The sequence below is a fragment of the Cynara cardunculus genome (assembly GCF_001531365.2).
Source record: "Cynara cardunculus var. scolymus isolate 2C chromosome LG 17, CcrdV1, whole genome shotgun sequence".
Classification (NCBI taxonomy): Eukaryota; Viridiplantae; Streptophyta; class Magnoliopsida; order Asterales; family Asteraceae; genus Cynara; species Cynara cardunculus.
In genome coordinates, this window is record NC_037544.1 from 34,479,295 (window position 1) to 34,495,633 (window position 16,339).

At 37.9% G+C, this 16,339-nt stretch overlaps 1 protein-coding gene across 1 annotated transcript in view; it reads left to right on the forward strand.

Annotated features, from left to right (window-relative positions):
* LOC112500241 overlaps window positions 1-16,339 on the forward strand; it is a 26,599-nt gene that overhangs the window by 7,639 nt on the left and 2,621 nt on the right. The window contains exons 2-5 of the mRNA XM_025103635.1: window positions 1,468-2,761; window positions 7,149-7,209; window positions 7,300-7,406; window positions 7,826-7,916. Of these exons, the coding sequence (XP_024959403.1) occupies window positions 1,545-2,761; window positions 7,149-7,209; window positions 7,300-7,406; window positions 7,826-7,916 (1,476 nt within the window). The 5' untranslated portion in view covers window positions 1,468-1,544. The remainder of the gene's footprint in view (window positions 1-1,467; window positions 2,762-7,148; window positions 7,210-7,299; window positions 7,407-7,825; window positions 7,917-16,339) is intronic.

The window sequence follows — 16,339 nt, forward strand, 5'->3', positions numbered from 1 at the left end:
TGGGCCTTTATCAGCGGGTCATACCATCAACATGGATATCACGAGCTTCTTTTTTAATATTTACTCACTAAAACCTCTTTTCACTCATGTCAATCTTGGCTGACCTCCAGCTCTTTTAACAACGGTCTCTTGGTATGGATCTTCTCTTTTAATCAGCAAACTAAATAAAAAGACTAGCATCCATACTAAATGCACTTGATGGATTTTCTTGATGGAAGGGACATTTTCTAAATAAGTGAGGCCTAAAGCTTTTGTATTCATTCATCTTTAACATCATAAATTGAACTCATTGCACCTGCTATTCTTCTATTTAACTTGGCACTTTTCATGCATCTTGATAAAAAAGTTGTGTATTAAATGAACTACTATCATACAAATGAACAACTTAAAATTTCTTAGATGACCTGAAATGAAGCTTGCTAAACATACAAGCATATCATAAATAAAAGTATGTTTTACCCATCCTCTCTCCTACATAAGGTGGGTGCTAATGAATTTCCAGAGTCAATATTTGTTGAAGCGTGTAATATTTATTAATGGCAAATGAACTCACACACCCTTCTCACCTTTGGTGAGGTTTGAACCCTGACCTTTGTCAGATGAGTTGCATGCATTTTGTATTCAGTATTTATGGATCGTCATAGGAATGAAGTTCTTACTTTTGTTCTTCAATGAATCGTGAAATGAGATTGTAGCTGGCCAGTGGTTGCAAACCAAGGCACTAAATTAAGGGGTTATTTTGACCTCTTATTCCCAATAAGTTCAATATAGAACTTATTTACAGAAGCCTGATCTTCTTCTCTTCTTATTATTGTTTCTATAAGCTGCAGCACAGTTTGAGATATTTTTCTCTTTGTTGCTCTAGTGAATAGTGCCTCTCAGATTTTTACTAAGTATGGATGTATCTACAGAGTTACCTAAGTCTTACGGCCTGTTTGTTAGCTTAATGAGCTTAATGGGACTCACAATTTATTTGGTCAGCTATACATGACTGTTTGGTAGTGGCTTAATAATATAGAAAGTGGCTTATTCAGTAAGCTTCTAGGAAGAAGATTTATGCAGAAAGCCAAGTTTTTTCCAAACCTACCCCTCCCAATTAAAAAACACGCTCCTTCCATCTATGAAAAAAACACCTGCAAACAAAAAAAAACCTTCACGATGTGTAGAGACTGATTAATTCACACAGACATATTTATCTATACAGGACTTAATGGAAAACCAACCAAACAGCCCCTTAGGCTTCTATAGTAGCAAAAAGATAAAAGATCCTTTGGCATGTGGTGATGTTGAAATATAAAGATCCTTGTATATGTGTCGAGCATGTGTTGTATATCGTAGGTTGGATCCTTCTTATATTTAAAATGAAAAAAGAAGTCCATCCTTTTTTGGTATATGAAAATGGGATTCGTGCTTGTTCATGTTTTTGTCTCTCTTTGTATGAAGCTGTTTGTTTTGCTTTATGTTTAGGTTGCATCTGGTTGGACATCAAGTTCGCAGAGCTGCTATTTCTGAAGGCATATCTTAATGAAATAAATAGATTGGTGATGATGTTGGTACGAAGTTCTCTTCCTAGTTCGTTTGATGCTGGTCTCTCTTCTGTTCCTGACCATGGGAAACAAGAAATCTTATGTGCCTGGATCCCTGGGGATGGATCATGGCAGGAACCTACTGTATCTGATGAACATCCCCAACAGGGCCAACAAAATGCTGCCCCAGTAACTCGAAACAAAAATAAGGATGATAGTTTATGCTCTCAAAACTTCTTAAGTTCTTCTCAGTTATCAACTGAAGTTAATATGTCTGAAACTTCTACACCTAATTTTGTATACAAGCGAAAGATGATTCGAAGGAATGCTGTTTTACCACTGTCTCAAAGTTCTACACCTACTCTTGTATATAAGCGGAGGAAGGTTCAGACTGTTTTTCCCGCCCAAGTTTCAACTAATACTAGGGAAAGTGATAACGGGTTTTCTACTAGTTCTGCAGCCATATCCATAACTGGCAAGGAGCAGATGGTCTCTGTTCATATTGACAATGGAATAGTGATCCCTTCTGCTCTGCTTCCAGTTGAAAGTAACAAACCATGTATTGCTTCGAAGTCTGGATCTGTTGATGGGACCTCACTTGGAGACGAGCTTGTTACTGAAGAACCCAAGTGTGAAATGCGAAAATGTTCGGACTTACGTCAGTTACGTGCAGTAAACGACAGTTGCTCATCATCAAAGTTGAATTTGGATCTTGGTTCTGCTTCCTTGAAACATCAAGTGGATGATGTTGGTGAGTGTTCGTCTTCCGGTGTACTGATTGTGGAAGGCTCGGGGAAGGATATATCAGAAACAAATTCATGCATCTCCTTTCTTCAACGCCATGGAGTGCTTCAAGGCCTTCTTTCTACCAAGACAAGTCGTTCTATGAAACCAGTGGGTGCTAACAAGAGTATTTGCTGTTTGAGGTTATGTAAAGTCTGTGGCCGGTCAACAACGACACTGGAAATGCTAATATGTGATTTTTGTGAAGAGTCATTTCATGTGTCTTGCTGCAACCCCCCATTAAAGAAGGTACCCCTTGGTGATTGGTTCTGTCATTCTTGTTTAAGAAAGAAACTTAAGAAAATGAAGGAGACAAGTTCCAGCAAATCAGCCAAGGATTATTCAGGCCCAATAGCATCTATATTAAGAGACATTGGCCCTTATAAAACAAATGTTCGTATTGGTAGAGATTTTCAAGCGGAGATTTCGGATTGGTCTGGTCCACTTACTCGGTATGTTTTTCTGGGAACTCTCATAATCATTTTAAATTCATTTGGACAGTTACTGTTGAGTATAGGAGATTCTGACTTCTGATGTTCATATTTTGTTTAGTTCATTTATCAAGGTTTATTTTTATGTTGATTAATACTCCACAATTCCAAAATGTTAGTCCTTTAGGGGTTTTAATATTATGGTCAAGAAATGCAACTGCTGCTGTAGTTATTTTGAAATTATTGTACTCTATTCCATTTTTACCCTTGCAAATCTGTTCCTTGTTGCAAATGGCATCATCCCATCTTTTGCAGCGTCCATTAATTCAAAATCAATTTGGATGGTTTAATCACTTTCTCTAGGAAACCTAGTATACAAATGCATTTGTCATCATCAAAGAGAAATGGATGTTGTATGTAGTTTTTGAAGTCGAAACATGAGTGTGTAGTTAAACATAGATTGGTTGTGTCGAAATTTGAACACTCACATTAGGTATGGTTTAATCAATGGAGTTAAAAAATATAGGATTAGGTGGTGGAACCTAAAACAAGAGGGACCCGATGTGTCTAAGTATAAAATGATCAAAGAAGAGCATTGTGATATAAAGGGATACCAATAGGGTGGACATATATGACAATGAGCAAATATTAATGAAGGAAGTGATCAGAGAAGGTAGTAGACACAAATTGAAGGGCATTTAATGGTGCAATGAGAAAGTACGAAGGGAACAATAAGAGAAACCTTGGGTAAAGCATTAGACATGTATAAGAAACTAGGGCTAGAGCATACTGAATGATTTATAAGGGAAGGGAAAGGTAGAGATCTACAATTCTACATTATGTGCATCGATGACAGAAACCAACTATTTACAGATAAAGAGATTAAACAAAGGTGGCGGGTTTATTTTTGGTGAGTTCTTTAATCAAGACGGTGAGGGGATTGTAGCACAAGTTGATACTCGTTCAGTAAGAAGTCTTAGGGGCTGTTCGGTTTGTTTTCTGTTAAGACCTGTATGGATATAGTTGTCTGTATATTAACAGATAAGTTGTTGTTCGGTTGTTGTGCTGAATAAACAGTCTGAATGTCAAAAATGACCATTTTACCCCCAGTCTTTATTTTTGTGGATCAATTTTTATTACATGAGATATCCATAACAAGAACAAGTAGATCAAATGAAACGTAAATTCAGAACATAAAGTTATTCGACTGTTGTACAATTTATAATTCAACAGTTCCCCATAGCAAACAGACTGCTGTACAATTTCTAATTCAACAATCCACAAAGGGTTTGATTTTGATATCATAAAACACAAATTCTTCTAAATTTGATGATTTTTTCTAATAATATTTCTTATAGATTGTAATTTTCAATTGATATTTGTTTTGATTTACTGATTTTTACATGTTATCTATGTTTTTTTTTACTTTTTRACATSTTTTAAAMTAATAATTATAATATTTAATTATTTGAGAAAAATATTATTTAATTAGTAACCCAAATAATTAAATAATTAAATTAAATTGAATTTCTTATTATTTTTTATAATGTTTATAGAAGGTTTTTATGATTAAAACATATTTTAGTTATGGGCTATTAATTAAAACAAACTTGCGGGAAAAGAGGGAAAGGGTAGATTTGGAATAAATGGTTGCATAAGTGGCTGAATCCATAGGACTCCCCTTTTCTGGCTGACCTGTTAGGCCATCGGCTGACCTAATAAGCCAGAAGCGAACAACAATATATGGCTGACCGAATAAGCCATACAGGCTTAACAGCCCATTAAGCCATTACCGAACAGCCCCTTACTGATAGAAGGTATGTACATAGAATTGAAGTAAGGTGAATTTGTAGGAAAAATCAATTAGGCAAGACTCGGGGATTGATAGCATTTCTATGGAAGTTCGGAAAGTGTTGTAGCCATGTTATGGCTTGCTAGGTTGTTTGACATCATTCTCGAGGCAAAATGCCTTATAGATGGTCTTGTCTACTACAATAGAGGATACGTTTAAAAATGTATAGATGGTTAGGCAATAGAATGAATATTAGAAGCTGGGTAAAGCTTAAGTCAAGGGGTTGAGACTAGGCTGTTGATATGTTTTATGTTGGAGAGATGTACAACAAAAAATGGGTCATATTTCTTGCTCTGAAGACCGATGGAGAGATAATAGGGTATTGAAAAAGCATGCATATGATCCTCACAGATTAGGAGAGGGGATAGTGATAGTATGCTAAGTGATTATGGGTTGGGTTTTGATAAAAAAGAATCTCTAAAATACATGCCAATTTGATGACGTAGCAATTCGTATGAAAACACATAAGAGTGACAAATGTTTCATCATTATATCAGACCGAGGGCCATCATTGAGAAAGGTCGTAAAGTATAATGTATGTGGCTTATGTTTTACTCTCATTATATCGCGTTGATTGATGAACTATGCAATTTGTTGGTCCTAGCTAGAGTCATGGAGAAATCTTCGGAATTAAAGTAAATGGGGGTACAATTAAGTAGGAAAATAGGAGATGTGCTAAGCGTACCGAAACATGATTTAGACAGGAACATTATCTTTTTTTATGGTGTCAATATCACACCAAACTAGTTTGGCATGCAATGCTTAATATTGTATACGTATGTGTGTATGCTGATAATGATTAAAAGAGCAAGGTTGAAGGTTGGGGTTGCAGCTCTTTTCCTATAAAAGCAGTTGTCTTCTTGAGCACCAGTTGTCTTCTCTTCGAAGATTGAAAATCAATTCTAATAAACATGGAGGCAAGGCGGGTTCTCACCAGTGATGTTGTCTTGTTAAAAAGCATGAGTTTTATTCTTGTTTGTTGCTCGTCAAGTCACTCAAAAGTTGGGTTGGTAGTTAGATGGCTTAACAACAATGTCTAGCTTCATTACTTCCCCTCATGAACTCAATTTATGCATGAAGCTCTGTAGAGGTTTACCACCAACACACTGTGCAGAAATCAATGATAACATAGGGACTGTTTACTAAAATTTGTGGGCAAGTGTTGACTAGGTTAAGAGGTCTGACTGTAATTAAGTGCTGATTGGAACTTGATATTTACCAAATATTTTGTATTAAGCACTCGTTGAGTAAAAAATACCAGTATACCCCTCTATATGGGGCAAATGAAATTGAAAATTACTGTTTATCACATATTTTGTATTAAATGCTGAGTGCAAATTATTATTTACCAAATATTTTGTATTTTTTTATGAGTTTGAGACAAATCTCATGTTATGATTCTTTTTTCTTCATTTTTATACATAAAATATTTTACTGCTACATAAAGTATTTACAAAAGTACAAACATACCTCTTTCTATCACCCCATTGTTTTCATTTTGTACCCCTCACAAGTACAAAAAGCTGAAAGTACAACTCACATAGATTATTTCCAAGCTTCAAAATCCTCTTTGAGCATGCACATTGTTCCTATCAAGTGACATAGTGCAATTGTTGTTCCTACAAAACATGATGTTGACCAAGTAATCTGCCAACGACCACCATCTGATCTTTGAGAACTAAGCCCAAAGAGGGTGTGCACTGGAAAAGGATAGACGAAGGAAAAATGACATTGTATCAGGGTACTTCAGGTTTATCCATTATAAATCAACAATGCATCAACCTTATGAATGACCGTAGACAACGTTCTCTATTTTTTCATACAATTGTATTAGGCGGTAACATCTATTTATGTTGCATAGGATAACGAGTAAGTGAAAAAATGTAGTTACAGAGGCTTGTATGGTCAGCATGTTCTGGGAGGTTTTTCATTGAGGTTCATGATTGACCTAGTGCATGCTCATCACTGAGGTTCCATTGATTATGGCTCTGGTTCGTTTGAGAAACGGGGTTGACGTTGTATAAGTAAACTGAGGAGTTAGGGGGTGCTTGGTTTGGGGGTATTATGGGGTAGAGAGTGCGAATAGGAATGATTGGTGGTGCTTGGTATGGTATGATATAATGACCACTAACCCTATAATTCCTGAGAAACATGGGGGATATCAGTGGAAGGAATGGGATCCCACATTTCGAAACACACTTATTAGATCAAAAACCCTTCCACTTTTGAAATTGCCTACCCTGTACTTGGTGAACCACCTCATGCCGTTGCTGGTCCATGGCTTTGCCGCCCCACACAATGATCATTCTATCAACCAAGCAACATCAATGCAATGACCATTTCCATTCCCTAATAGAAACCAAATCGTTTCTTGACCATGAGCTGGGAGAAGCTTACCTCAGGTTTGTGATGCTCATTTATAGCTCTAATTTGAAAGCAGTATTTTACAATGTCCAGTTGAATAATAAGCCTCGTTTTTTGCTCCATGTGATGCCTTTTATTTTCTTGTCATTCTTGTTTATGTGCCATTTTTAACAGGGTTGTATCTTGATGCAGTGATCTTGACGTTTACAGCAAACCTGTGGAACTAAGTTCATTGGAATGTGCTAGTTATCAAGTAAGATTTTCTGTTTGATCATTCTTTACTATTTTGGTTGGCACTGGTGTAGATTTGTTTCTGAGATGATGATGTGCATAATCATTGCAGGACTTGGGTTCCAGCAAACTTTCAAGACTCAGCCCTATTGGGAATTGGCTTCAATGTCGAGAAGTCGTAGATGGTGTTGATGGAACCATTTGTGGAAAATGGCGCAGGTGATTCTTTGTGTCTTTTAGTTCCTTCTTTTTGTTGTTTCTTGGTACTTTTGGGATACTGCATATAGTGCAAAGGCAATTAAAAGAGACATTTTTTTCCGAGTGCTATAATTTCTACCGAATAGTTTTTCTTTTCTCATTTATAGTTCAGGCATGGATCTGTCCTTTATAACTTTTTTAATTGCAAAGTATGTATCCTTTTTAACTACTCAGTAAGCATGGTTACTCAGCTTTTTAATATGCAATTTTTCTTGTTTCTGCCCCATGGCCCGTCCATTCATAGATCATTCTCTAATGTCATCATATTTTTTATTCAACATTCCTCAAGTTTTCTATATTTCCATTAATCAATCTTATTGAGGTTTTTGTCTTGATGAAGGGTTATGTCCAAAATACTTATTTTTTTAATATATATCCAGGGCTCCTCTCTTTGAAGTTCAAACCGATGATTGGGAGTGTTTCTGCTCTGTACTCTGGGATCCAACCCATGCTGATTGTGCTGTCCCGCAGGTATGTTTGTAATGCAACCGTTGGCAGAAAGTTTTTCCTTAGGATATCGGATGGCCAATCGGAGGTTTAGTTATCTGAACTTTATTATCTTATTGGAAGGATTGCTGGCTGAACTTGTCTTTCTTGTGCAACCCAAATCATCTAGAAGTAACAACTCTCTCATTGATATGGGTAAAATCTTAAACTTCCAATGGAGAGTTCACGGCACCTCCAAAAGGTGACTGCATATGGTGAAGCTATAGGATATCACAACCAAAACTAGATTACTATGGTCTTCCTCTCTAAATCTAAGGAACTTATGTGGTTTAATGCTGTGGAAGGCAGCTCAGGATGCTTGGTTGGTTTTCCATTAAGTTTTATATGGATAAAGTTGTTTGTGTGGATTAATCTGTCTGTATAGATTGGGAAGGTCTTTGTTTGGGAGGGTTTTTTTTGATAGATAGGAGCGTGTTTTTAATTTGGAGGGACATGTTTGGAAAAAACATGGCTTTCTGCATAAAGCTCCCCCTAGAAGCTTATTGAACAAGTCATTTTCTATATCATTAAGCCACTACCAAACAATCTTATAAAGCTGATTGAAAAAGCTGTAAGTCCCATTAAGCTCATTAAGCTGCTAACAAAATGGCCCTCAGGATCCTTTGTACCTCACATATTACCATGGCACCTTCTTAAATCAGGAAACCCCGATCGTCTCATTGCTACTTCAGCAAGGAGATAAGCACAAGATAAAGGTAACCCGGTAAGGAAATTCAACCATTCCAATTTATCTTGCCATGATGAGACAGTAGAGCAATTCATCTAGCAGAAACTGATCTCTACTGTGGATCCCCAATCTCGGGGAGCCCTTGCAGGCCTAACATCTGCTTATGTATTTGAAGCATTCGCCCTTTCTCCAACAAGTCTTTCAGCCACCTCTGTTACTCGCTTAATTTTAATGCATCATTTTGGCCAAACACATGTGAGCAACATTACTATTAACTCTGCTTGTTAAATCGACTCGGTACGCAATCACCATTTATTGCTAACTGAAAGAGGTTAGCAACCACAACCACTATCGAGGAATCAATCACATTCCTAGAAGGTTGGGTCTGTTGCACCCCCTAATCAAATGTCAATAGGGTGGTCTGCACCACACATTTTTCAAGTCTCATCTTCCAACCTTCAAATATGCATCACTGAAATTCTATTTGATTTTGTTCATAGGCTTATCATCAATTAGAGTCACATGACATGCTATCTTTCGGCCCCTCATTTGCAGTACAGATAAAAGGATAGTGGGGGGAGCAGCGTTATCAAAGGTGCGTTAGGCCTGAGGTGCAGGGTTAAGGCTACACCTTGGCAAGGCAAAGGTGAGGAGAGGCTAGGGCCTCATCACATGAGGATTGAGGTGCCGGAATCTTGAAATATGAATAGTTCTTTAGGGCATGTATTGGAAAGAAAACACTTGCTCAGTCTATCTGTTGATTCTTTCTCTTGAACAACACCAACAACTCTTCTCTCAAATAACGCCAGTGACCCTTCTTTCTAACAACAACCAACGTTATCTCGAACAACAATGATTGGAAATTACTAACAATAGTGACAACACATCGGTTCTTCTCTACTTGTTTTTTTTATTTTGTGGGCAATTCCCTCTCAGCTCTTTATTCTTTCTGTACAAACATGTTTATTTTGACTTTTTTATGTTCTAAATTCTAATTCAAAGTGGATGTTTGAATCTAAGCTGATTTACATGGATTTGATAAAAACGAGAAAAAAATAATCAATACAACAAACTAAAAAAAGATTAAGCTATTTGATTATTGGATTCAAAAGATTGATATGAGAAAATCAAAAGGAAGCCGATGAAMGGCTTTTCCTCCTGCCTAAGCTTTCATAGCCGAATACTCTCTATTGAAAACTATAATTCTTGCTTGGCCCCCTTATTGCTAACCCATTAGTATTTATAGTATCTCATACGCTTGTCTATTGATCCATTCCAAGGGCTGGGCTGATCATCTAGAATTGGGCTTGGGCTAGTGGGCCGTTCCTTATCAATGTTGTCGTCTTGAATAGCAGCCTGAAATCAGGGAACTGAGTTCGAATGGCGGTTGCATCTTCAGGGAACCGAGTTCGAATGGCGGTTGCATCTTCTCAAGGAGCTTCTTCTAGTCGTGTCTTAAATGAAGGTTGACTGCTAGGTGAAGAGGAGACTCCCTTCAATTAAGGGTTCCATCTTTCCAGAACCACATTTGTTGGGTCTGCCAATTAGAAACCATGTCGCCCAAGGTTCCTAACCACACTACGCCAAGAATCATGTCCAAGAACCCCAGATCATAGGCCAAAGCATCTATGATACAAGTAAGGGTGCGTTTGGTTTGCAGGAATGGAATGGAATTGGAGGGATTTGGATTTAAAATCCATTCCAATCCTGTGTTTGGTTTGTAGGATTGGTAGGATTTAAAATCCATGGATTCATTTAAAATCCCATGAACGATGGATTTAAGAATCCTTTAGAAAGACATGGTATTTTAGAATCCATTCCCGTGGGATTCTTTTTGCCCTAACCTACCCGTCTCCATCTTCTCCTCCATTTTCATCGCTCACCTCCGTCGCTTTCTCCCACAGTCATCTCCGTCGCCGTCGCTTCCCACCACGGTCGTCTCCGTCGCTTCCCCCCGAGGTCGTCTCCGTCGCCGTCGCTTCCCCCCGAGGTCGTCGCCGTCGCTTTCCCTCGAGGTCGTCTCCATCGCCGTGGCTTTCTCCCACCGTCGTCTCCGTCGCTTTCTCCCAGATGCGTGTCTTTTCTTCAATCTTCTCCTCCATCGTCGTGGTTCTGATGCTATATTACATGTTTAATTTGATGAACAACCAAATATACAGAGTTCAATTAGCACAAAACCATGTAATGGTCCACTTATTAAGCATATTTACTTATTTGTATCATAATTTTATGGGCTAGTAGAGTTTGTCAATTTTCAGATTGATGTAAGCATGATCAATTTATGTAATCATAATCTCAATCCAAATCCTACAAACCAAACATTGGAATGGATTTCAAATCCAATCCAAATCCTGCAAACCAAACACTGGAATGGATTTTAAATCCAATCCAATCCAAATCCCATGGAATCCAAATCCCTCCTGGGAATCCAAATCCACAGAAACATTCCTGCAAACCAAATGCACCCTAAAGGTCCCCAATTGTGTTGAGACCCCCTGACATACTTCAGAGATTAGAACTCGGGTACCATCGCCAAAACATATGCAAAGAGGGTTTGTTTGTTGAATTTCCAATCCTGAAGCCAATGCTAACTATTTCAAGATGAAGTTATGTGTTGCCCCACAATCAACCAAAATAAAGAGTATGCTCGTAATTCCCCGGCTAGTTTAAATGTCTTCAAGGACAGAGAAAAGTCTGATGTAAATCCATAGAACTCAAGGGCATTACACTCCCCATCTAAGATCGTATCATCATTTCCTTTTTTCTCAATACAACGATTGTCGCCATCCCCACCCAACTTCACGTCGTTGGCCAACAAAATCACTTGGAAATGTCCCTCTGTGCACTTATGTTGGGGGGAATATTTCTCCGCACTATTGAAATTTTGCGTCTATTTTCCCATTCTTGCTTCGTTAGATGACAAGTTCCCGAGTATTGGTTATAGGTGCGTTTTTAGTAGCATTGAAGGGTTTAGGCTGTGTCTGGCCTGTAGGGAAATTAGGCTGGTTGGACTGAAGGTAGGTTGAATTAATAGGGGTGGGATTATCTACGTTGGGCCGAATCTTGTTGAGTGTATTTCCAGGAATAATTCAGTCCACCGGTTCCGTTATTGAACGACGTGTTACCACTCGTGTTGGTTTTATCCCCATGAATGGCCGTAGCTGTTGCCACATGATGGGCAAGATCCATTGCTTTGCTGCACGTAATAGGATGGAGGGCTCTAACCCAATTTTTAATGTCAATTTGAAGACCACGAAGAAACATTCCGATCGATTGTTCTTCAGATTGATCGGGGATAAGGGCTTTGAAACTCTCTATATATTTATCAATGTCTTCTTGATACAGAGATCCCAAAGCCTCGTGCATATTATGATATTTAGTCCCACCAAATTGGGTCATCTATTTCGTTTGAAATTGCTCCTAGGTGGTGTGTGGGTGTTTGATTAGTTAGTTGGTGAACCAATTAAGGGCAGATCCATCAATACACATTTGAGTTAATTTTAGTTTCTGAGAGGGATTTTGATGAACCTGAAAATAAAGTTTGGTTTTGGTGATCCAACCTCTGGGATTGACGCTCTCAAGCATGGACGTTTCACCTTAGGCATCGAGAAAATGGGGGTTTCAAAGTGATAGTTCCTGATGAAGGAACCCAGGCCATGATCGAGATTCTTCTCACTGGAATCGTAACCCTCATTCTCCGGAGTTTTGAATGTTGATGCCTCCTCGTAAGTCTGTCGTTTGCCCTAATATTTTTGGTAATTCGTCACCAATTTCTTGAGCATCAATCCTTGACTGCAATCGTTTCCCTTGATTGTTCAATTTCCCGGCAATGGAACCAAATTGATAAAAACGAGAACAGAATAATCAATACAACAAACTAAAAACAAAGGATTAAGCTATTTGATTATCGGATTCAAAGATTGAGATGAGAAAATCAATAGGAAGCCGATGAACGGCCTTTCTCCCTGCCCAAATTCACAGCCAAATACTCTATTGAAAACTATAATTCTTTCCTACCCTCCCTATTGCTAACCAATTATTATTTATAGTATCTCATACTCCTGTCCATTGATCTATTCCAAGGACTGGGCTGATCATCTAGAATTGGGCTTGGGCTAGTTGGTCGTTCTCTATCAGGATTCATGGGCGTCATGCTACTTGGGTCAAAGCATAAGCTAGTGATGCTTTTGGCTACTAATAGGCTTTGCCTTCTAGGATACAACATTATACTTAGCCTAGCTGCAGGACAATCTTAAAGCAGATCATTTTTGCTTCTTAAGCTTGTTTTGCTGTATCTTGTAGTCTTCTACAACTGATTGTTTGCTATTTTGTTGTAAATTGTACAAGTATACAACTACTGGGCTATTTTTTATATATATTTACTGATAAACCTTATCACTGGATATCTCTGATCTTTTCTACCAATGTGTTTCTTATTTGAAGTTGTTTGGCTATTTTTGAACTTGTTTAGTTGTTTTGAAGTTGTTTGAATACATATATAATTATGGCTTTTATACCATATACTTTCAATCTCATTAGTGGAGATATCAAATTTATATGCATATGCGTGTTTTTCTTTTTAGATTTGTGTGCCTCTTTTGCGATGAGTCACGAGGCTTATGCCTAGATACAAGGGGACTTTTGTGTCCCGATGCGCCTTATATAACATTGGCAGGAGAAAATGTGTAATTCTTTTCTATGTCAAAGCCTTCTGAACAAAAGATAATCTTTTTGCTTCTGTAAGAGGCCTTGCCAATCGTATCAATCAACATGGAGAATGATTGGCAGCTGGTATGCCCTTCAGAGTCCATCAAAAGGAGACCCACTCATCGACTTCATGAGGGATCTCCATAAATGTCTATTGAAATTTTCATTAAAAATTTGAAAACAATTGGAAATAGAGATAAATATACTTGGTCAACAATCACCTTGTCAACTTCAACGTAGTACTCCATTTTAGATGCCTTGAATTGACCCACTTGTCATAAGGTAGCGTGATGGAGGTCCTTGCCAATCCTACAACCAACAAATAGGAAACTTATCTTGAACCTGCTTGTAAGCATTGTTCAGTTAAATATACTTTAGTGGATGAGAAGTTTGGATAAAATGCAGAAGAGCCTTCTCTCTGCAAGAAAAGATAAACTGAAAGAATTTTACTCTCATAACTCATAAGGATCTACTAGAAAAAAGAAGTAGGATTCCCCTAAAAGAAAGAGAAGCCCTTCTCATCTCTTTGAAGCTTACAATTCATTATAACTTTGCTAGAAGCCGAAATATAAAGTTAGATACAAGATATCTGCCATTGGGGGGGCCAAGAAAAATGTTCATAGAGGTTGCAAATAGTTAACAACTCGAAGTATTTCCACTTCCTTAACGACAAAGAGAGAAGATGCAAAATATTGAAAAATCTCATATAGGCGATCGAGTACCTCGTCAAGCAAGGGCACCTGAGGAGTTACATCGTTCGTCAATTTTAACCAAATTTGCAAACAATGTCTTTGGTGGTCATACACGTAGGGGGAGATTTAATGTGACTCCAGATCAAGGGCCTACCAAGAAAGCATGACTGCTGTGCATGGCCTTTTAACCAATGTAGACTTGGAAGGAGTTGTGTGCCTGCATGAGCATGCCTTAATGCCATGTGAAAATTATCCTTCTTTTTGTATTGGGAAGTATTCTCTACCATGATGAAGAGCGTTTCCATCCAATATCTTGCTTTGCTGCGATAGGCGTCAAGGTAGAGGTTTAAGGGATGCTCCAAATAGTCGTGAAGGTGACATTGCAAGAGGCTAACTCATGCTATTTTATTTGGCGAGGCTCATCAAAAACAGCAATCTTTGGAATACTTACGCAAAAGCCTGTTGAGAAACTACTACCTCACAAAGTATAGGAGGGTAGGAGCGACTTCTCAAGTTCTATCCAATTAGTCCTTTGGAGTCCGTCATAATTGAAGATTTTCTGCTGTTCGTCTCAAAGAGCAAAATAAATTTAGTTTCGTAAGTGCTACTCTAATGGCCAAATAAGACACTAGTTAGCTTAGTTGAGCTTAGATATCATTGTTTGGTCTACCACAAATTAAGTGATAATTCCAATGTAAGGCTTGTGAAGCAAACATAGAGGTTTTCTGTACCTGGACAAACAAAGAAGAGATCCTTAGGGGAGGAGTTGTTCTTGTGCTCGTCTCCTCTCCTAAGATTCATTCCTTGTTTTTTGGAAATGGGTGATCCCATAGCAAGTCGCGACTGTAGGCTTCGCCCACTGCCCTGAGGTAAATCTCTTAGTGGCCACAAACGCATATATAGATGGTAGGATTGTCTTTATTCGCCATGCTACCACCCTTGTGGTTCATTCTTTTTTGGTAAAAGATGAGGTCCAAGTTCAAAAGCTAATATATATGCTAGCTACAACACTCCATGCCGAGACTAGAGCATCCAAGTTTGCTTCTGTTGTAAGAAGACGATTGAATTCAACATCTAACCTGAGGCCATCTGCAGTAGGACTCACTTTTGCAAATGGGTTCTCCATTGGATGTAACGTTGGCTTTGAGTTCACATCTATGAATAATCAGAGAATACAAACGGTTGCTACTTGCTTGCTGACCGTGGCACTAAGCGAGGGAGTCAATTTCCCGTCGATGTGAGCTCTTGGGGAAGATCAGTCTGTTATACCTCGAAAAGAAGAGTTCAGCCTTACCCAGTTCTTTCTATTTACCCCTTATCGGATTGGAAAGCTCTCCGTTCCTGGTTCTTTTGTAGCTGGATCCTTCGGAACCACAAGAATCCTTATTAGTGAATAGCGAATGGTGCAATGTGGCTATTGTAGGTTAAGGTCAAGTATGAGACCGAAGAACCATGGTCCCACGATGAGTCATGATAGAGCCACTTATGGCTCCATTGAGCCTGCCCTGTTTGTTTTACTATGTGTAAAATAGATGCCTAATTTGCTTCAAATATATGTTGAATATTAACTATAAAACCTATAGAGTACCATCCAATTTACCACCACTTAAATCGGTAAACCGTTTGATATGAAAAACTAACAATTGGGTGTTGCATAAAAGGTCGTTTTTCTTTCTGATGTCTCAATTGCCTTACATCCGCTTGTGTGATGAGGTGGTCCATGAGGTCATACACAAACAAAACCTTGGTGGCCTCTTAGCCCATAAAATCCCAAGGCAAAGTGGCTAAAGATTTATTGAAGTAACGGAAGAAACAAATAAGCTAAGATTCGAAAAGCTAGATATGAGTAAGCAATAGCAATACAGATTCAAGTGATCAACAACGATAGTTGGCCTAGCTGTATGTGAGTCCTTGGCCTCCTAGGAGGTCAAGGGTTCAAACCTCACCAAAGGTGAGGAGGGAGTGTGAGTTTATTTGTTCCATTTGCGGTATATAAATATTATATACTTCAAAAAAAGAAAAGAAAAAACAACGATATATATATATATATATATATATATATATATATATAAAATACACACACACACATACATATATATATATATATACTAGAAGAGTACTCGCGCAATGCAGCGAGATACATCATGTTTTTAATATTTTATTTTATTCTTTATCTCAGTCGATGTTATAATATGACTTTATGTGATTTTGAGAAAGCGATGATGTTTTTTATTTTTGAATAAAATATGTGTTTGACGATATCATAAAAATTTGACAAAAATATATCGATATTAGTATCAAATTAACTATTTGAAATTCCT